The sequence below is a fragment of the Megachile rotundata genome, chromosome 15, assembly GCF_050947335.1.
Source record: "Megachile rotundata isolate GNS110a chromosome 15, iyMegRotu1, whole genome shotgun sequence".
Classification (NCBI taxonomy): Eukaryota; Metazoa; Arthropoda; class Insecta; order Hymenoptera; family Megachilidae; genus Megachile; species Megachile rotundata.
The window spans coordinates 10538064-10559064 of NC_134997.1; the positions used below are offsets into that span (position 1 = coordinate 10538064).

Consider the following 21001-nt stretch of genomic DNA (forward strand, 5'->3'; position numbering starts at 1 on the left):
TTGCAACTTCTTTGTCCGCGTTTTTCTTTTACATAGAAAAAAAATTTTAAATCGGACTTGCCACGGAGGAATAAATACCGAAAAAACTGATCCTCATAGACTTCAATGTAAAAATTGAATTTGCTCACGTTACAAATAGTGCAGTTTATGGACTAAAAAATTGGCGTCCATCTAGCGGCGAAACGGGTGAACTAAACCTAAAAGGGCCGTACACGCATATACGGAAAATAAAAAAATTAATATTTCGGCACTTTGACGACGTAGTATGGTTCCTGAGGCATTTCGAAACAAATTTCTATTAGGGTTTGATGCGTTTTGATGCCTAATAAAGCCAGAAAATCAATTTTTGTCGAATTCGGTCGAAAACGGTACAGGTGGCGCCATCTAGCGGCGAGCGGCGGAACTACGAAAAACTAAAATTTCGATTTTCTCAAAAACTAGGGACTTTTCCGAAATTCTGAGATATACAAATTGTTCCTTGTCGCCTACGGAATCGAACGAATATAATTATAGCCTGCTAGGACCATTATTAAGGAAAATAGAAAAATAGCCCCTTTCATGGACTAAAAAATTGGCGTCCATCTAGCGGTGAAAGTTGGAACTACAAAAATAGAAAATCTCGATTTTCTCGAAAACTAGGGACTTTTCCGAAATTCTGAGATATACAAATTGTTCCTTGTCGCCTGCGGAATCGAACGAATGTAATTATAGCCTGCTAGGATAATTATTAAGGGAAATAGAAAAATAGCCCAATTCATGGACTAAAAAATTGGCGTCCATCTAGCGGTGAAAGTTGGAACTACAAAAATATAAAAATGCGATTTTCTCGAAAAATAGCGAACTTTGAGTACTTCTCAGGCTCAGAAAGTGTTATGTGATCGCATTAGAAGCAAAATAAAGCAATAAAAGTTTCCTAAAGGCTTTAATAAAGAAAATAAAAAAAATATAATTTTATGGAGAAAATTTGTGGCGCCATCTAGCGGCGAAACTGCGAACTAAACCGAAAAAACGTATGCCCGTACACGTGTTAAGGGGTCAAATAAAAATTGATTTTCTGGGCTTAATAGGCAAAAAAATGAATAACTTATTCAACAAAAATTGCTTTAAAATGTCTAAAGAAGCATACTACGTTGTCAAAGTTGCGAAATATTACTTTTTATATTTTTCCTTAACGCGTGTACGGGCATACGTTTTTTCGGTTTAGTTCGCAGTTTCGCCGCTAGATGGCGCCACAAATTTTCTCCATAAAATTATATTTTTTTTATTTTCTTTATTAAAGCCTTTAGGAAACTTTTATTGCTTTATTTTGCTTCTAATGCGATCACATAACACTTTCTGAGCCTGAGAAGTACTCAAAGTTCGCTATTTTTCGAGAAAATCGCATTTTTATATTTTTGTAGTTCCAACTTTCACCGCTAGATGGACGCCAATTTTTTAGTCCATGAATTGGGCTATTTTTCTATTTCCCTTAATAATTATCCTAGCAGGCTATAATTACATTCGTTCGATTCCGCAGGCGACAAGGAACAATTTGTATATCTCAGAATTTCGGAAAAGTCCCTAGTTTTCGAGAAAATCGAGATTTTCTATTTTTGTAGTTCCAACTTTCACCGCTAGATGGACGCCAATTTTTTAGTCCATGAAAGGGGCTATTTTTCTATTTTCCTTAATAATGGTCCTAGCAGGCTATAATTATATTCGTTCGATTCCGTAGGCGACAAGGAACAATTTGTATATCTCAGAATTTCGGAAAAGTCCCTAGTTTTTGAGAAAATCGAAATTTTAGTTTTTCGTAGTTCCGCCGCTCGCCGCTAGATGGCGCCACCTGTACCGTTTTCGACCGAATTCTACAAAAATTGATTTTCTGGCTTTATTAGGCATCAAAACGCATCAAACCCTAATAGAAATTTGTTTCTAAATGCCTCAGGAACCATACTACGTCGTCAAAGTGCCAAAATATTGCACTTTGCATGCGCAGTATAATTGACATAGACGGCTCATGTACGTATCGCAATGCTGGCACAAAATAATTAATTACTCATTACCCGAACATTATTTATGAACTTTTATGATCAAATCATGTAAATAATGCATTACTGACCATCCTTTAATCATAAAAGTTCATAGACTGTGCTCAGAAAATGAGTAATTAACGATTTTGCATACTCATTATCCTGTACATTCTTCCTGCGCGCCGCCCGCACATGCTACCGAGGAATAATTATCGAAAAACCATATCCCCGTAGACTTTAATGCAAAATTGAATTTGCTCGCGCTTATGTACTTGACTTTTCAACTTTTTGTCCACGTTTTTCTCTTGCACCACTCAACCAATTCAATTGGATGACACGGTTGATTATTTTTGCTTTAGCGTGAAATTTACTCGCTTGCTCAACATTGTTAGGTTAAGCGCGGAGCGCCTCAATCAAACAGATCTAGTTTACGATAAAACGAATAATACACGTTTATCCGTTTTAGAAAACACAACATGTGTAAATATATATTTCATAGCAAAATATGTGAAACGTGTTTCTACAATTTGATAGTTTAGTCTGAAAATTCTTTCTCATAGAATTTCAAGTGTTTTTTCAATTCGTAAGTACATGTTGTTAACTTCAGGTTATAATATTTTCATGCATTACTGTTACTAACTTCATATTTGTAAATTGTATAATGTGTAAAAAATCTGCTGTTCTGGAAATTGTGGTTACGTACACATAATGTATTAATGTAATGTAACTATATTTACAAGAATTGAAAGCAAAAAATGAAACAATTATCAAAAATAGATATAGCTTAAACAATAATTTCAGCGTATGTACAAATATTAGCGAATAAAGGTTGCTATCAAGACAAAGATAATATAATAGTAAGTTCCTTGAATATTTCTATTTAAATTTATAGAGAAATCTTGAATTAAAAAGTGTTTGAAAAGTATTGATTTAATTAATATTCGATACAATAAAAATTTTTGTATAAGCGAATGTATTTTGTGCGACTATTGGAATGATAATCTTAACCTATTTTAATCCTAAGCAACGTTTGATAAACGTCTGTTTCGTATATAAATACAAATATTCATTATTACAATGTACTATTATATTAACTCAATTAAATATATGTAAAAAAAACATTTTAGTGAATATGACATTCATTCTTTTAAGAATATTGACATATTAAGTAACTTATTTATGCATTACAATTCTATGTTACTACATCTTCATGTTTCATTACAGAGTTTTAAATAATTTATTAATTTAGAATAAATATAAATAAGATAATGTCTGGACCAATGGTATTGTGCCAATTATGGATGGGAGGTGTAAGTAAAGATTAATAATTATGTATAAAAATATTATAGAGCATGTATTATATAAATCTATGTATTATATAAACCTAGTCTCAAATTATAAGAGTAATTATATGTGTTTTAATCTTCTATTAAAATAATATATCTTGTTTCAGCTAGAACCATATATGACAGAAAGTTTTATAATGAATGCTTTTCATAAAATGGGCGAACAACCTCAAACAGTAAAAGTAATGAGAAATCGTTATACGGGTGAACCAGCAGGCTATTGTTTTGTACATTTTCCAACTGACGAAATGGCACTTGATGCTATGCACAAATTAAATGGCAAAGTGATTCCTGGTTCCAATCCAGTAAGGATTTTCAAACTTTTAAATTTTTTACCTGAAAATTTATATTATATTATAGTTATGAATATTCGGATTGAATAATATTGAATAGGCCTTTACAAGTAGGGTGAATAGTGTATTTTCCTTTCCAATGTGCTACTTCAGCTAACATGATAAGAATTTTATTACTTTGCTCATTAGTGAGAAGGTACTGAAGAAGCAGCTTTGGAAAATAAAACACATAATATGTTTTAGGGTTGGATTTCCCTTGCTTCAGAAGATCTGATATAGAATATACTAATCTGTTAATTTATTATGGATCGCGAGATATCTCGTGTTTTGTAAATGTACGTGTTTCATAGACGAGATATGTCGTTTTCGCATTTCGTTACAATCGAATATATTGGCTGCTCCGTGAATTTACAATTTAATTTAGTTAGTTGTTACTTTATTGGGATAAAATTTTACCAGTTTCCTTTATAACAAAAGAAGTCTGAAACAGCTGCACGAACCATCATGGCGGTTGCACGAGCAGAACGTGGTATGCAATGAGTTAAAATTACGTTTTTCATTTATTTTTATTTTTTAGGCTGTAAGATTTCGATTAAATCATGCTAGTACAACAGGAAAGCCAGCAGCAGAAAGAGAATTTAGTATTTGGGTTGGAGATTTATCGACAGATGTAGACGACTATTCTTTGTATAGAGCGTTTGCTGCCAAATATAATTCGATTAGAACGGCAAAAGTAATTCTGGACAGTTCTGGATTTAGTAAAGGATATGGTTTTGTTAGATTTGCTAATGAGGAAGAACAGAAAAATAGTTTGGTCACTATGAATGGATACAGAGGATTAGGAACTAAATCATTGAAAATCTGTAATGCTGTTCCTAGGCCCTGGAATAAAATAGCAGGGTACAGTAAACATATTTTAGTGTCCTGAAGTACATACAAATGTTCTATCGTCTAAGTTTACTAATTAATATTTTCTGTCTTTTAGATCTACACCCCCACAATCATCATCCGAATACACACCATCAAATATGAATTCAGATGCTTATAATTATTATGATACATCATCATATTGGAACAGTTATAGTGCATGGCAACAAGGTTATTACGAAAGTGAACCGACGTCAGATGGATATAATAGTTATGTATCAGATCAAAAACCTGAGGAAGATGAATTAGAACTAATTGGTAAGTGAAGAAACTTATAGATAATTAAATTGTTTTATTTTTTAAATAAACAGTAGTAATTTAAATCTAATTTTTCTTTGCAGAGCATTCAGTACCCATAGATATAGACAAACTTAATAGAGAAACAATAGAGCAAGATTATAATTTATGGGATGCATTGGAAAGTTCGAAATGGATTCCGTGTGACACCTTAGAATTATGCTACTAAAGACTTTTGTATAAATTATTTTATGTTTTATACCTATCATTATGCAAATATGTATTTTTATTGATAGCTTAAATACACTTTAATTTTTATGAATATTTTATTTCTTTCTAATACAATAAAAATAAAAATTATTAGGTATATTTTTTATTAAATTTAATTTAAGCCAAAATGCTAACAAATTAATTACATAATACGTAATATATTACATTTTAAAATATTTTTAATTAAAAACATATTAAAAAAAATAAACAAATGTAGTACTCGATATTACTTTTGCTTATATTTTAAATAAATATATATGTATATTTTTAAAGTATGTATTTTTAATATTTTCTTATAATAAATGTCAAAATGGTTAGCAACTTATTAATCTTGTAAACAAATAATACAAATATGTACAAACACATATATAAAAGTATATGCATGTTTAAACGGAATTATTATTCTTTATTAAAAAATAACATAATTATGAAGTAAGTATCTTAATTGGAAGATTTTTGTATAAAGTTTAATAACTTAGTTGTACTTTAATATTTAAACAAATATTAATTATCACGTTGAAGAAATGCTTCTTTGATCGTATATATATGTGGGTATTTACAGCTAATTGATAATCTAACTAGTATTAAATATTTTTAAATGAATTACTCATGTTCTGTTTTTACTGCAATCGATTCTGCGTCTGACAATTTGGTAGTAACAGTTGCTAATAGTTCTGGTGATAAATTTATAGGCGTGATATTAGATTGTTCAGAAGTTTCCGAATTAACATTAGAGCTAACCATGTAAACTTGTAAAACATTTTTACCGGGTTCTTCTGGCGATTCTTTAGATAGAATTACTAAAGATCCTGGTTCTACATGACTGATACTCGGTATAACTGTTTTAATAGGATCTGTATATTGAGTTTCTGATTTAAAAGCAGTACTGTCTGGAATTAAATTTTCCGAAACTTCTGTATCGCTATTAGAACAATGATTAGATCTTTCACTGTCCAGAGTATTTATATCTGGCCCCTGTAGTTTTTTTATTTTTGGAAGCCTTCCAGATCTTGTTGGTCTCACACGATAAATCTCTGTATCACTATCATACTCACTACACACACTTACTGTTTCTACATCATCTGCTTCATCTAAAGATTTATCATCTTTTGGTCTTTTACATCCTCTTTTATTTGCTTCATTTAAAGATTGATAGCATTCATTACTTACTTCTGTATTCTCTTTTTGCATTGTATCTAGCGAACTCATATCTTTGTCTGAAGCATCCATTTCTGCAATGCTGGATGCTACAATTCCTAAAAACAGAAATTATAAGTATTAAATAAATATATTTAAAAAATTGAAAAATGATAAGATTTATTGTTTATACTTATTTTAACTTACTGATTCGTCGCTTCCTATCAGAGGTCATGCCTCTTTTATTTTTTGATCTTTGTTGTTTTCGTCTTTCTAATATATTAACTTGTTCTTTCTCTGAATTTTCAAAAGTAGCTGTTAACAAAGTTAATTAATTAAGAGGTATACATTGAAATAATTAAATATTTTATTTTGCTGCTTATTAATTAAATCATTTATATGCATAGAATAATTAAAATTCATTTTCTATAATTACCTAATGATTTTTCCAAAATTTCAGTATCAAATTCTTGATGGTTTGCAAGCGCTTTTTCAACCAAATTCCTATTTACTTTTTCTTCCTTTTTAAATTTTATTTTAATTTCTTGTCTTGTTCTATTTGGAAAAAGACTTTGCATCAATAAAAAATCTGTACCAACTGTATTTAATGCTTTATAAAATTTTAAAGTTTCCCATTTTGGCCAATCTTTACTCTTTTGGCGTTTTTTATAAAATCCGTTTCCATTATTATCATCATCAACGATAGCTTCTTTTGCTAATACCTCTCTATTTTTCTTTGCATTTGTTTGTTCTATAACAAGACTTTGTTCATCTATTATTAATTCACCATTTGGCCCAACTTTTACTTGGGGTACAGGCATTGCAGATGATGGATCATCTTCATTTTCTTCTTCTTCTTCTTGTTCATCAGGTCTATAATAATAAATTATAATATATATTATTTTTATTTGATTCACTTAAAATTAAAATTGGAACATCTTTCAAATATTACCATAACATTAATTACTATCATCTAAGAAACCTACTGGTATTCTAATACTTTTTTTGCTGCTGTTCCTGATTCTTTGGATTTTTTCATAGGGTTACTAACAGGATTGTAGTATATTAAATCATACATTGTAAGTTTACTTCTATCTGGAGCTTTATTTTCATGTTTTAAATGAAATTCTCTCCTAGCTTCTGCTAATTTTCTTGCAGATTCTGAAACTAACATACGTCTCTTTTGACCTGCTTTAGATTTCATTAAATTATTCTTGGTATTATTAACAGCAGTATCTTTAGTATTTTGAGTTGATTGAACTGAATCATTTTTCATATTATTGTTAAGGGTGCTAGTTGTTCTTCTACTATCATCTTCAGATTCACTTGCACTTGCTCCACTTCCTTGTATGCTGTTTCTTCTTACCCTACCTCCACTGTCTAATTTAGGAGTGGGTCTCATGAAACCCAAGCGATTTTGTGTTGATTTTATAGGAGAACCTAAAAAATTATAAAATATTTTAATAATTAATTTTGCAGTAATGATAAGCCATTGCATTTACTATACTTACTAATTTGTATTGTATTTGAAGTTTCTGATGATTGTATAGTCTCTTTTCTTGATTCATCAAAAGTTTGTGCAGAATCTTTATGTTCATTTTTATGTTCGTTTTTATGTTCATTTTTATACTCGTTTTTATGTTCATTTTTATATTCAGTTTTGTGTTCATATTTTTGTTCATTTTCAGAACTTTGTATAGAATCATTTTTTTCTATAATATGTTCCTTTTCTGCATCTTCCACTACCAAACTTTCTTGAATTTGATTCTTTTCAACATTATTTTGTGTTGTTTCTTGAGATACTTTACAAATATTATCACATGTATCTTTATTTTTTTCATTGCATTCAGTTACATCAACACTTTCTGTAATAGGTGCATCTTGTGTTGTTTTTCGTCGGGCTGGAACTGTAACCATAGCTTTTATCCGTGCACGCTTCATCTTGTTGGTATATTAAGTGAATATCTGTAAACATAATTTACTATTAATATACTTATTTAAATATAAATTCAATCATTATTGTGAAATGTAGTAAATAAATTGAATAGGTAAAGAAGTATTATAAATATTCAACAAGGAAATATAATATACCTTTTAAATTTCTGTTCTTTCAAAGTATTATATATAAAAATTTGCTTTGGAAACAATTATTATTATTAATTCCAATTTCAAAAAATAAAATAAAATATGAATGGTAGGAAACAAAATATACATAATAAAAAATAAAATAAAATTGCTTCACAACTTACAATATGTTACATGATAACAATATGACAAGGATGAAGATCTGATAAAATTGCTAGATAATTGTCTATTTTCCAGTAAAGTATCATATATTAAATTAAATAAGTAGATAAAGTATGTAGTAATAATTGAATTACATTAAATGCTAATTAAAAATGTTGACTAATATTTAAAGCTTAAAATTATTATATATAATTTATAAATTCATATATTTAATTATCCTTAATAACACTTACATGTATCTGAAACTAATATTATGACATTAGCAATTATAAGCTTCCTTTGACATTTAAAAATTAATACTTTGGTTATGGGTATAACTAGCAGTACATTGCTATATCTCTTTCTCCTTCTTTAACTCCGGTACGATTATTAATTTTACAACGTGTTTGATTACCAAAATCTAGATGCTATAAATATATATTGATAACAATAGTAGTAATGACAACGTTGTAATTATTGAATTTCCTCTCGTCACTAGAGGATCCATGTGCTACTGTGGTTAAGCATATGACAGAACTGCAATATAAATTATTTCCTTTCGCATTTTGAATATTTGCGCGAACTACTAGTTCTTTTGACTTTTAGGGCGGCGTTGACAGTAGCTCCGCCTTATAACGGCGCGAAAATGTGAAAATAAGTGAATTCAAACAGTGTTTTGAAAATATTAAATATATTTTTACAGTGAAGTTAATAATCAGAACTACAATAAGAGTTTTTAAGCGTCCTAACAGGCTTTTCATGCTCCACCACCTGTCTTCGATTCTTTAATTCATTCAGTATGTTAAGAGTTAGGTTTCCATAGATATACCTGTAATAACAACAATATTGATTTTATTTATATGAAACAAATGTCAAAATATACTGTTATCATATTATTATGAAATATGTGGCAAGATAGTGAAATTCGATTCGACATTTCTTATGCGTAACTTCTTTAATATTATTGCATGCAATTTTTAATTTAAATGTTATTTGTTTGATTTGTATTTTATTCCTGTAATCTTATTATTATATAGATCTTCAAATTTTTATTGAAGTTAGAATATTAATATTATTGAATATACAATTAAAGTTTACTATTCAGATAAATATTATTTTATTTAAAATAATAGGATATGTACTTTTTCTGTATCGTAAAAAATGTTAAAGCAAAATTTTAGTTCACAAATTTTATGTTTTTATCAGGCAGATGCAATTGCAGTTAGGAGAGTTTACTATTGATAAATTAGATTTAATAGAAGATGCAAAAGGGAATGCAGGTGAGAATGGAAGACTTATAGTGACGAACCTCAGAATTATATGGCACTCCTTGCTTCTTCCACGCATCAATTTAAGTATGAATCACATTAAATTTAAAGTATAACAATAACTCATTTCTAATTAGTTAATAACAGACTTTTTTTAATGGCAATATATTCTCATTTAAATGTTTTTTCACAGGTATCGGTTATAATACTTTCATAACAGTAAATTCTAAAACCATAAGCACTGTCAGTATATTTTAATAAACTCAAACATCTTTTATTTATACAAGAATAACAAGAAAATATCATTTTTATAGTTACATGGAAAATATATGCAAGCTGTACATATTTTAGCTTCTTTTCGAAACTGCAGATATGAATTTATATTTGTAAATCAGGATTCAAAAAGTACAAGACATTTTACATCTGTTGTTGGCATATACAGGTATATCTTGAATATAATTTAGTATTTCTGATATGTCTTATAACATTGGATAGGGATAAAAAATATTCTTAATCAAGAGATTTTATTAGTTACTGTCTCTAATGAGGAATAAACTATCTTTTTATATGACCATTACTAATTCTCAATATTCCTGGATGTCTCATAATTTACTGATATTTATTATATTTCATTGTGGATTCATATGGTGATTAAGTATAAAAACAACAGTTCTTAAATATTACAGAGCATATATTTCATCTAAAATTTACCGAGAAATTAAGTTAAGAAGTGGAATAATCAATGATAAACAATTAATTTTGCTGCCACAAGAAACAATTCATGTAACTTTGCAGGATATTTGGAATTTGTCAATAGAACAGGTTAAATCCACTTATGGTTTATAGTAATTTTGATTCTGAATAGCTATATATTAAAATTTATTTTGATAGGGAAATATTGGAACTTTTATTGTAACAAACATACGTTTAGTATGGTTTGCTGATATGAATGATCAATTCAATATATCAATTCCTTATCTTGTAATAGCAAAAGTAAGTAGATATTTTATAAAATGTTAAAATTGTATTATGAAGAGTGTAGTTAAAAGCTGCTATGCCTTTATAGCTCGCTGTAAAAAATTCAAAGTTTGGTCCAACTTTAGTCATTGTAAGTACAGAATTTAGTGGGAGCTATGTATTAGGATTTCGAGTTGACCCTCCAGCAAAGCTTTATACTCTTCATAAAGAAATTTCAACTTTGTTAAAAACATTCGAGAAATCTCCTATCTTTGGTGTAGATTATACAGTTGAACATCAGGTAATATTATACTACTCTTACAAAAAATTTATTAAATAAATAAATACAATACACTGTAAATTAATAATTCAATTATTACAGGCTTCATTACAACAAGAGTTCAATGTAGAACAACATTCTGAAATACAAGACAGTCAAATTGAAATTTCAAGTGTGTTTGGTTATTATTTTTCTGAAGAATCAGATCAAAGAAAACCTAGCTTTTCAACTTATTTAGGGCTCGCAGCAGAAGAACCTAGAGAAACTAGTACATTGCAAAGTCTATGGGAACTGGTACCTTCAAATTAATTGACATATATCAGTAAATTTTAATTTTAAATGTTATATAAAGATTACTTCTTTATATGTAAAAATTTACATATAAATTTAATTTACAGTATGTATTAATGTTTTAAATGGAAGTATAATTACATATTTAATTTTACCTAATTGTTTAGCAAAAATAAAAAAATTATAGTAAAACATACTATTCAATATCTTCTTTTGTTTTAAATTTACCTTTCTTGATTTTTTTAGGACATGGTTGATGAATTTATGAAAGAAATAGAAATGTAATAAATCTATGTACATAAACATTATATAAGATATTAATTGCATTTCATAAACTGTTTTAACATAACTATTGTTTTAACGCATTGTTTCTCCAAGTATACTTTGTTATCTTATTTATAAAAAATTTTATGACTGATGTTCTACAACTGTTTAATACAACTACGTTGCTTTCTTTCAACACTTGTATTATTAACACTTTACCAAATATTCTTTAATATTTTATTTATGGAAAAGTCAACGCCTATAAGGAATTGATAAAAAAATAGATAATTGCAATTAAAGCATCAATATTCTACATTATAACACTGATTAAGTCTTTAGTTATTTAGTTGCGATTTCGTACCACATTTTAAATCTCTTTTAAAATTTAACTTGGTCTACAATTCAATGGTTGCACAATTGACTGATCTTGATGATCGTCACCATCTTCGTTTACGTCAGCTTGTTGGACAGGAAATCGATATCCCATATTCATGAGCATCACTTCAAATGGATCGCTGTTCATACGAATTTGATTTGCAGATGCAGCATCTTCTAAATTTTGGATTTCTCTTTCGTTTACAGTACCATCCTATATTTTACAAACGTAGAATAAGTTAAATTGTGTGTGCATATATAGTGCACCATGAAATTATTATATTTACCTCAGGTAAAGGACTCCATAATCTAACTACTGGATCAATACCACTAGTAGCTAATAAACATGTGGATGGATGAGGCTGGAGGCAATTTACGATCCGTTCATCTCCTCTTAAGACGCGTATTATATTTGTAGTATTACGATCCCAAATAAAGAAAGAACCATCATCTGATCCTGCCACAATATATTGACCATTGCTTAAAGAAAAAATTGATAATTATAAATAGAATTAACTTTCAAAATAATTCACCAATTTTATCAAAATCCTGTACTTACTTCCCAAAAAAATTAGCTTCTTTTATGTCAGTTGTTGTATTACAGTGTCCACAAAATCTCATTTTATAATCAATTGTGTTGCGTCTCCATTCTTGTTCATATTCCGATATTTGTAACATTGATAGATTCATATCATTATCTCTACCTGAGTATACAGTAATGATAAAAAATTCATTGTGAAGGCTATGCTTATAAAATCAATTTTGTGTAACGCTAAGTATTAGCGCTAGGTACTCTACCAATGTCAGTCTAACTTAAAAGACATACCAGTATCTATAGCTTCTTTTATATCCATTTTTAATGCTTTACACGCTGAGTTAGATGCATACTCAGGAAACTTTTGTTGAAAGTCTTTGATTACTTCATCGGCTTCCATTGATCGATGTAAATTAAAAAGACAACGGGCCAATCTATAAATTTATATGTATATATAATATACCTAACCATTAATATATTACTATGTATTACTATATATTGCTATGTCTGCAACTACCTAAAATGAGCTTTTACGTGTCCTGGATCAAGAAGTAGTGTTGTTTGACAATCTTTGAGGGCAGCATATATATCACCATCCCTACAATAGCAAATTAAGTTACTTTGTACACAGGTATGTTGTTCAACATTCCTTAAAATGTTATTTTTGTCCACTTACCACGTTCGTTTCATATATGCTGCAGCTCTGTTGGCATAAAGCACAGCTGCACTGGGACATAAGCTGATTGCTTTATTGTATAAATTAATTGCCAAAGTATATTTTTGTTGCTCAAAACTTTCATTAGCCTGAAAAAGAAATAATAAGAAAGAAGGAAAACATTATTATATGACATGCATAAACATACTTGACGTTTTAATTCTTCAACATGTGGTGGTAGGACTTTCTCATTTTTTATTGTAAAATCGGTACTGTCTTCACTATCCTTTTCCGTACAGCATTTGCCGCAATCCCCTGTAATATTAAAATATTTCTTTTACATTATACCCATATTTTATGTACAAATAATATAACTAAAAGAATGATATATTCAAAATTATAATAGAATAATACAAAAAGTGAATTGTCATTACCTTGCTATTTGTGTAAAGTTATTAGTATTATGTCAACAAAATACACATGTTAATTAAAGAATTGTGGATGTTTTTACACATATGTTTACACTAACAAGATACTTAAAATTGTGTGATCATTTTAATAATTACCTAAATACGTATTCGAGGAATAACCAAAACAAGTTTTCGACTTTTTTGGATTGTTGATGTCGAATAAATAAATTTGTTCACCGCCCATGTTAACAAGGAGCTCATTCCCATCAGCACTGAAGGTTAAATATGTTGTAGTGAGACTCCTGTTACTGTCACGTTGTCGAGAGTGCAGATGGCCTGCTCAATATCAAACATTAACAATCTCTGTTAGAGTGATCATGTAATATGTAACAAAAGAGGAAGATAAGGGTAAAGGAGTCGCGTACGCTATCTCTGATCGTACGAACGAACCCGCGATAAAGTACTGTGCGCAACCCAATGGTATATTCTCATCTGGATCGCCTTCACCACCTCTGCATATACTTAAATTTTCTCTTGTCAAATCACTATGTGGAGAAGAAACTACAGGCACCTACCATTCAAATGACATGAAAGAGTTAAAGGGGAAGTTACACTCTGATGTATAATTGTTTACATATTTCATGCAAACTTACCTGAGAAAGTTTAATCATTCTACGGTCGTACATTCTTATATAAGCATCATTTGCTCCAATGGCTACTAATTCTGGTTTTTTTGGATTCACTGAAATACACTTGCCCTCTGCATATCGGCCCATATGATTGACAAGATTCACTAATACACTATTACAGTCATTGCTTTTACAATTGTGAGGTGTGCGAATATCATACTGTAAAATCAGACCATCTTCTGCAGCACTCCAGAAGAGAAAGGGTACAGTAGATGCTGTAGCAATTCGCTTGACACGACCAACATGACAATTGCACCAAAATATGGGTTCAAGAATAGTGAGATCACGTACTCGTACTTTCCCATCTCCAGCACCTGACACCAATATTCTATCATTTGATTTTGGCATAAACTAGAAAAGAAATTAATTAATTACATTTAAAAGTGAAGTGTGTTATTTTACTGATAACAAAAAGCAATGTTTAACATTTAGTTATTTATATTACCTTGACAGAAAATATGTTTCCTTGATGACGTGTACGAAGTACTAACTTTTTTTCATAACGAAATGGATCCCACAAAATAATATTCATGTCATCAGATGCTGAAGCCAGAATTCTAAAAATAAATATCAATTCATAGTTATTAAAACAAGTTACATTATTACATTATTGAGTTTATTATTTAACTAATACTTACTGTCCACTTTCGTTCCATTCTAAACAATTGACACATCCTGTATGACCAACCAATTCTTTTTCAAGTCCTAATCGTGATATCAAATTTTCTGTGACATGTAATTTTTGAGAAACTGTATATGCCACAGAATCCTAAGGAAACAATGTAAATCAAATTATATTATTTATTTTTAAAAATTATCAACATTTAATGTATTACATCTATGTAATCATAAAGACACAAAGTATTATTAAAAAAATACGAATGTATTCAAATATAATTTGATATAACATAATACGAAAATTTTATAATAATAAACAAGATTAAATTGTAATATATAAATTCTTATTAACATACCCGTATTTCACGTTGACGTACTAAATCCACAACTCTATAATCTTTATCATGTATGTTACGAAGCATTTCTGTGTTTGTTTTATAAACTGTTTTATTTTATTAAAAATCGTTAATATCCTCTGAAAATCACAACATAAAAAAATCACATTTATTAAACGTATTTCACTGAAATATTCTTTTAACGAAGAAAACAAATGTAACCATTATATAAAAAATAACCCATCATGTGGAGAATGTCACTCGTAGTAAAAATGTAAAAATAATTTACGCGAGAAAGTACTATGACTAGTCAATTTGAAATTAACATATTAATACAAAAAATAAAATTAATCAATTATTGTATGTTTATACAACATCGTAACGCTATTACACCTACTCACGCTGTTGTTCCTTCGCACAATATCCTCAACATAACTTTTGTACTTTATCACATTCTATCTCACAGTTGATATATATATGTATGTATATATGTATTCATCCATACATACATATATATAGTACATCTATGCGTGTGAAATTTATATGTGCTATAGCGTTGGTTTTTCTAGATTACAATTTAATATATTTACATTGTTAAGAAATATATTATTTTCTGTGAAGAATAACAAGAATAACCTCATCGATTGATGTGATCATTAATTGAAAGTTCAAAACTACAGCAATTTAAGACCATTTATGCCATGAAAAAAATAACCTATATATTCTTATAACAAAATAATTCATTAAACCAGATTTTTTATTTTTATTTTTTTTGGTACTAATTTACGTTTAAAAATATCAATACATTCCTTGTATTTTCATACGTGCATGCATATAATTTATAATCACACCTTGCAGAGTATCGCGCAGGTTAGGCTTCCCTAAAGAAAATGTTGATGTAGGGGAAGAAGACTCCACCACTTGCTATAATGCCGAATCTACACTGTGCGAAACATAAGAAAAATATACGTTGGTGTTTATTTAATAAACTAACAATGCAAATAAAAATATATAGGTTCTCTATGTTCGTTTGCTTAATTTAGGCTTAGCATTACATACAATCCTTGTATTTTTAAAGTTTATGATTTGCATACACGCAAGTGGTGGGGGTATTCTTCCCCTACATTGTCTTTTTCCCTAGGAGAGCCTACGTGCAATGAGGATACTAGTGACTACTAGCGCCAATGACGATTGGCGCAAAGAATTGATGGAACTACTGTACGAATTCATTATTAAAGTTTAGCGTGTTCAGTAGCATTGTAACAAATGCAAAAGTTATTAAACAATTATCAATACATTTTTAATCATTACTAAAATCGCCTCAAAATGTTGGTCTTATTTGAAACTCCGGCGGGATATGCAATATTTAAGGTACATAATCCAAAAGATTTTAAGTAATACATAACCTTGAAGGACGCGACACGTGTTCATAGACTTACAATTTTTATTTTCTTTTGAATGATCTATGAATGATGAAAAATAAATATGAAAATTATGTTGATTCGAAAATAATTTCATATAAAATGTCATTTTTTCTTCCAGTTACTTGATGAACAAAAATTGGCAGAAGTAGAGAATCTATATCATGATTTTGAGACACCAGAAGCGGCTAGTCAAATGTAAGTTAACTTCTGTACATGTAATGTAAAAATCAATAAAAATTTTGTCTAGAAGAACTTATTACATTAACTTTATATTTCATGTTATAGAACATTGAGTTTTGTAACTTTTTCTTTTATATTGCAGAGTCAAACTAAAACACTTTGAAAAGTTTGCGGATACTACTGAAGCTCTTGCTGCTACTACAGCTGCTGTAGAGGGTAAACTTTGTAAATCTCTGAAGAAAATTCTTAAAAAGCATTGCAGTGAACTTCAGGAGCAATTAGCTGTAGCCGATACAAAGTTAGGTAATGCCATAAAGGACAAACTTAGCTTATCATGTGTAAGCAACACTGCTATACAGGAATTAATGAGATGCATACGAAGTCAGATTGACAGCTTATTAGCTGGTCTTCCAAAAAAAGAAATGACAGCAATGGCATTAGGTTTAGCACATAGTCTTTCTAGGTATAAACTGAAATTTTCACCTGATAAAATTGATACTATGATTATACAAGCTGTTTGTCTATTAGATGACTTAGACAAAGAATTAAATAATTATGTTATGCGTTGTCGTGAGTGGTATGGCTGGCATTTTCCAGAACTTGGGAAAATCATTACAGACAATATTGCATTTGTAAAAACTGTAAAAATAATCGGGACTAGAGAAAATGCTATAAATTCAGATTTATCTGATATATTGCCAGAAGATGTAGAGGAGAAAGTAAAAGAAGCTGCTGAAATATCTATGGGCACTGAAATTTCTGAGGATGATATTTTAAATATTCAATATTTATGTGATCAGGTTATTGAAATTTCTCAATATAGAACACAGTTGTATGATTATCTCAAAGCAAGGATGATGGCAATGGCACCAAATTTAACTGTACTTGTTGGAGAATTAGTAGGAGCTCGCTTGATTTCACATGCAGGATCTTTAATTAATCTTGCTAAACATCCAGCATCTACTGTACAAATACTTGGTGCAGAAAAGGCCCTTTTCCGTGCATTAAAAACTAAGAAAGATACTCCAAAATATGGTTTAATTTATCATGCACAACTTGTTGGGCAGTCTTCTGCAAAAAATAAAGGAAAGATGTCTCGAATGTTGGCTGCAAAAGCTTCCTTAGCAACTAGGGTAGATGCATTAGGAGAAGGTGAAAACTTTGACCTGGGTGCTGAACATAAAGCTAAACTAGAAGCACGTTTGAGGATATTAGAAGAAGGCAATCTTCGCAGAATTAGTGGAACAGGAAAAGCAAAAGCAAAATTCGAGAAATATCACGCTAAAAGTGAATATATGCAATACCCTGCTACTGCTGATACAACACTTTATGGTGCAAAAAGACGACATTCTGAAATTGAAGATAAGAAGCCATTAATTGAAGAAATTCCTAGTAAAGATGATGAAATGCCGAAGAAAAAGAAAAAAAAATCAGTTGAAGAAGATGTAGAAGAACCATCAATTCAACAAGAAATTGAAGCAGAACCTGAAGAAGAAGCTACACCAGTATCAAAAAAGAAAAAGAAGAAATTAAAATTGGAAGGAAGTGGAGATAAAACTGAGGCTACTACTAGTAGGGATGAAGAAGTAGAAGTTCCTACAATTACTAAAGATGAACCTGAAACATCAGAGGGTAAATTTTTAATTTTTTACATTGTATTCTAAATGATTTGAATTATGAAATAATGTACATGATGTATATTAATATTTTCTTAATCTTTTTTTGTAGGACAAACAAAGAAGAAGAAGAAAAAGAAAAATAAACAGGAGCTACAAGATGTAAGTGTTGGAGAGATTCAAGAAAGTGTACCTCAAACTGAAGAACACAGTGAACAAGTTACGACTGAAAAGAAAAAGAAAAAGAAAAAAAAGTCTCAAGACGAATGAAATTATTGAATATATATGTATATACTTAATGACTAATAGAAAAGAGTAATACTTCTAAAGTTAAGGTTCATCATATAATAGGATATGTATTGATTTATTTGAACTTATACTTTTTAAGTTCTTTATTTTTTTTTTAATCAATTAATATCAATAGATCATATATTTTTAATATTATCGAAATAATGAATAGTTAAGTATAAAATATATAAAAATACACGTGTGAAAAATATGTATTTTATACAATGTATTATTTGAATACAAATCTTTTAAATATTGAGTAGGTACTTTTTATGTGCGCAATATTTCAAATAGCATAAAACAAAAGATATAAATCTATTGTTTTTTGATGTTACACAAATCTATATCTTTTCTAACTTTTATATCTTCTTTAATATGTTAAATATATGTATAAACTAAAAATAGTTTATATATGCATTTGTTACTTATTAAGTAAAATATTTCTACTTACATAAAAATTACAAATAAAACATAAAATGAAACTAAAAAGTTACTTATTACAATATATCAATATTTTTCTGCAAATATCTGCAGAAGTCAAACTTGTGAAACATTGTATAGTACATAAAGAAGTATATGAAATACTTAAAATTTAATTGTAGCATAATGTAATAAATTATAATATTTTAAATACATATTTCATAAGAAGTGTATAAATCTTGGATCTCAAACTTTACCAAATCTTTTAGGTATTTTTTCTGTTTTGAGAATATTGATGAAGTTTATATCCTTCAATTTTGGCATTTGGAAAATTTATGGATTTTTTGGCCCATTCAGCATTCCAAATTCCAGGTCCATGTACTTTTGCTATAACAGCAGCAAACATTGTTGCTAGGAAGATATTTTCTTTTTGCGTTAAATCCTTGAAGTATCGATCGTCGATAATTCTAGTCCAATTAAAACTATGTTGAGGATTATCAACAGAATATTGGGTCTGGAAAAATTTACTGATTCTTTCCCATGATGTTTCAGTAACTTTCCATAAAGTTTTTTCCATTATCTCTTTCCAACTCATTGATGTAAGTGTGCATACATCTTGCAATAGTTGGATCATACCAAGACCATTTCTAGCAGTGTCAGCTAAAACTGCATTTTTAAGAAATATAGCAGCACTTGAATTATGATAATCAGGATTCTTAGTCAATACAAATTCATGAACTATTATAGTGAAAATATGAGAAGTGGAACGAAGTCCTTTTTTCAAACCATTCTCACAAATTTCAAGACATCTATCGCATGGTGGAGAGAAAGGTTTTTCAGCTGGCCAAAGTTTCATATGTGCTAGGTTTTCTTTATATTTATCCTTATGAAAACAATGACTTACTTGCTCCTTTTTTCTTATAGCAAATCGCATCAATGTTAGAGCAAGAAAAGATCCTAACTTGATCAACTCAGTCTCTGCTTCAGTAGCTGTATCAGCTGGATTAATATTTTGAATTATTGCATATATATAGTTCCAAAAGAGTCGTTGTTTTTCACCCCAGTTTTTATCATAGAACTTTATTTCAAAAGTTCTACTTACAGTAACTAATGACAATGAGTTTGGTTGTGAAAGATTTTGTTTGTAGAAAGGCACAGCTTCTGGATGAGGCATAGTCCAGATTTTACCTTTGTCTGTTTCAGCTAATGCTATCATGTCAAATACAATGGAAGTTAAAAAATCCTCTTCACGGATAAATCCTGTTAGGTATAAATCAAAAAATCGAATTAGAATCCAGTTTAAGTTTTTACGATTGTATGTCATGTGAGGAAATGATAATGGAGCACGTAATTCTGCGAGCTTTTTGTCACACCATCCTTCCAATCGTGGATTTGGAAAGAACTCAGGAACTGGTAGAATATTATCACATTTTTGGAGATATTTCTCCGGCCGTAGTTTTTGATATTCTTTAAACATGATGTGTAAATAACAATGAAATATTTCTGTAGTATTATGAGAAAACAAAACAATTAATACTCTTCTCAGACTTGATAGAAACTTTCATATCAACAATTATATCTGATATGACGTATGCCTTTATGATTCCACTTTCAAACATGGGGAACCCCTCGATTCCCCTCCAAGTTCACACTCATAAGTAACTATACTTATGAATACTTAGATAAATTTTGTTCATATACCTGATTATCTTGTAAGTACTTCAATAACCAAGTATGTTAGAAATTAGCAACTTCAGTGTTTATACGGACAATTTTGTTACATATCTCAATGTTTCATGTAAACGAGGTAATTGTAACTTTCGGATTTTGAGATGATTGATGTGATTTCCTACCCTGACATTATCTTTTTTTTCTTAGAGAAATTTAGTGTATTTAGCAGTTATATATCGATACTAATAGTATTTCCAAATTTGTCAAACCCTTGAAT

At 29.3% G+C, this 21001-nt stretch overlaps 5 protein-coding genes across 15 annotated transcripts; 3 read left to right on the plus strand and 2 right to left on the minus strand.

Moving 5' to 3' along the window:
* Positions 1 to 2341: 2341 nt before the first annotated feature.
* Secp43 (tRNA Selenocysteine associated protein) lies at positions 2342 to 5137 on the plus strand. 4 transcript variants are annotated; one of them, XM_012282291.2, is made up of 6 exons: positions 2342 to 2595; positions 3237 to 3322; positions 3466 to 3663; positions 4229 to 4551; positions 4637 to 4836; positions 4920 to 5137. In XM_012282291.2, the coding sequence occupies exons 2-6, from the start codon at positions 3281 to 3283 to the stop codon at positions 5042 to 5044; spliced, it is 888 nt and encodes a 295-aa protein (XP_012137681.1). In that variant the 5' UTR covers positions 2342 to 2595; positions 3237 to 3280; the 3' UTR covers positions 5045 to 5137. The 4 variants fall into 4 exon arrangements, with proteins under 4 accessions (XP_012137681.1, XP_003701991.1, XP_012137682.1 ...); XM_003701943.3 differs by lacking the exon at positions 2342 to 2595 and adding an exon at positions 2653 to 2869; XM_012282292.2 differs by lacking the exon at positions 2342 to 2595 and adding an exon at positions 2653 to 2814.
* Positions 5138 to 5358: 221 nt separating this feature from the next.
* Bdp1 (transcription factor TFIIIB component B'' homolog Bdp1) lies at positions 5359 to 8971 on the minus strand. Its single transcript, XM_003701930.3, has 6 exons — positions 8703 to 8971; positions 7734 to 8187; positions 7209 to 7662; positions 6659 to 7095; positions 6430 to 6537; positions 5359 to 6341 (listed from the first exon to the last, which is right to left on the minus strand). The coding sequence occupies exons 2-6, from the start codon at positions 8161 to 8163 to the stop codon at positions 5689 to 5691; spliced, it is 2082 nt and encodes a 693-aa protein (XP_003701978.1). The 5' UTR covers positions 8164 to 8187; positions 8703 to 8971; the 3' UTR covers positions 5359 to 5688.
* Positions 8972 to 9116: 145 nt separating this feature from the next.
* BBS5 (Bardet-Biedl syndrome 5 protein) lies at positions 9117 to 11440 on the plus strand. Of its 3 annotated transcripts, none has more exons than XM_012282301.2 (8): positions 9117 to 9245; positions 9655 to 9803; positions 9910 to 9959; positions 10031 to 10158; positions 10403 to 10538; positions 10608 to 10709; positions 10783 to 10974; positions 11056 to 11440. In XM_012282301.2, the coding sequence occupies exons 2-8, from the start codon at positions 9659 to 9661 to the stop codon at positions 11260 to 11262; spliced, it is 960 nt and encodes a 319-aa protein (XP_012137691.1). In that variant the 5' UTR covers positions 9117 to 9245; positions 9655 to 9658; the 3' UTR covers positions 11263 to 11440. The 3 variants fall into 3 exon arrangements, with proteins under 3 accessions (XP_012137691.1, XP_012137689.1, XP_003701992.1); XM_012282299.2 differs by having other exon boundaries at positions 9166 to 9256; XM_003701944.3 differs by lacking the exon at positions 9117 to 9245 and adding an exon at positions 9257 to 9394.
* Positions 9121 to 16124, minus strand: adp (WD and tetratricopeptide repeats 1). Of its 6 annotated transcripts, XR_013040576.1 has the most exons (16): positions 15523 to 15839; positions 15147 to 15265; positions 14811 to 14941; positions 14618 to 14729; positions 14137 to 14523; positions 13934 to 14054; positions 13640 to 13819; positions 13282 to 13388; positions 13095 to 13222; positions 12936 to 13016; positions 12710 to 12852; positions 12443 to 12587; positions 12171 to 12363; positions 11870 to 12097; positions 9758 to 9942; positions 9121 to 9277 (listed from the first exon to the last, which is right to left on the minus strand). XR_013040576.1 is itself a non-coding variant. In XM_012282298.2 (15 exons), the coding sequence occupies exons 2-14, from the start codon at positions 15210 to 15212 to the stop codon at positions 11894 to 11896; spliced, it is 1998 nt and encodes a 665-aa protein (XP_012137688.1). In that variant the 5' UTR covers positions 15213 to 15265; positions 15523 to 15839; the 3' UTR covers positions 9121 to 9277; positions 11870 to 11893. The 6 variants fall into 6 exon arrangements, 5 of the variants coding, with proteins under 5 accessions (XP_012137688.1, XP_012137686.1, XP_003701993.1 ...); XM_012282298.2 differs by lacking the exon at positions 9758 to 9942; XM_012282296.2 differs by lacking the exons at positions 9121 to 9277; positions 9758 to 9942; positions 15523 to 15839 and adding an exon at positions 15977 to 16124 and having other exon boundaries at positions 10981 to 12097.
* A 178-nt stretch (positions 16125 to 16302) lies between these two features.
* nop5 (nop5 ribonucleoprotein) lies at positions 16303 to 18660 on the plus strand. Its single transcript, XM_003701931.3, has 4 exons — positions 16303 to 16496; positions 16668 to 16744; positions 16872 to 18361; positions 18458 to 18660. The coding sequence occupies exons 1-4, from the start codon at positions 16452 to 16454 to the stop codon at positions 18613 to 18615; spliced, it is 1770 nt and encodes a 589-aa protein (XP_003701979.1). The 5' UTR covers positions 16303 to 16451; the 3' UTR covers positions 18616 to 18660.
* Positions 18661 to 21001: the final 2341 nt, after the last annotated feature.

Excerpts from the sequence above, each read along its gene's own strand:
- adp (XM_012282298.2), bottom strand. The coding sequence starts at position 15,212 with ATGCTTCGTAACATACATGATAAAGATTATAGAGTTGTGGATTTAGTA. Across the intron at positions 14,524-14,617 it reads GAAACATATTTTCTGTCAAG|TTTATGCCAAAATCAAATGA; the intron begins GTAATATAAATA and ends TTTCTTTTCTAG. Across the intron at positions 13,820-13,933 it reads CGCACAGTACTTTATCGCGG|GCCATCTGCACTCTCGACAA; the intron begins GTTCGTTCGTAC and ends GATATTGAGCAG.
- BBS5 (XM_003701944.3), top strand. The coding sequence starts at position 9,354 with ATGTGGCAAGATAGTGAAATTCGATTCGACATTTCTTATGC. Across the intron at positions 10,159-10,402 it reads TCTGTTGTTGGCATATACAG|AGCATATATTTCATCTAAAA; the intron begins GTATATCTTGAA and ends TAAATATTACAG. Across the intron at positions 10,975-11,055 it reads ATTATACAGTTGAACATCAG|GCTTCATTACAACAAGAGTT; the intron begins GTAATATTATAC and ends CAATTATTACAG.
- Secp43 (XM_012282291.2), top strand. The coding sequence starts at position 3,281 with ATGTCTGGACCAATGGTATTGTGCCAATTATGGATGGGAGGT. Across the intron at positions 3,664-4,228 it reads TGATTCCTGGTTCCAATCCA|GCTGTAAGATTTCGATTAAA; the intron begins GTAAGGATTTTC and ends TTTATTTTTTAG. Across the intron at positions 4,552-4,636 it reads CCCTGGAATAAAATAGCAGG|ATCTACACCCCCACAATCAT; the intron begins GTACAGTAAACA and ends TCTGTCTTTTAG.
- Bdp1 (XM_003701930.3), bottom strand. The coding sequence starts at position 8,163 with ATGAAGCGTGCACGGATAAAAGCTATGGTTACAGTTCCAGCCCGACGA. Across the intron at positions 7,663-7,733 it reads TTCAAATACAATACAAATTA|GTTCTCCTATAAAATCAACA; the intron begins GTAAGTATAGTA and ends ATAATTTTTTAG. Across the intron at positions 6,342-6,429 it reads TGATAGGAAGCGACGAATCA|GAATTGTAGCATCCAGCATT; the intron begins GTAAGTTAAAAT and ends TTCTGTTTTTAG.
- nop5 (XM_003701931.3), top strand. The coding sequence starts at position 16,452 with ATGTTGGTCTTATTTGAAACTCCGGCGGGATATGCAATATTTAAG. Across the intron at positions 16,497-16,667 it reads CGGGATATGCAATATTTAAG|TTACTTGATGAACAAAAATT; the intron begins GTACATAATCCA and ends TTTTTCTTCCAG. Across the intron at positions 18,362-18,457 it reads TGAACCTGAAACATCAGAGG|GACAAACAAAGAAGAAGAAG; the intron begins GTAAATTTTTAA and ends CTTTTTTTGTAG.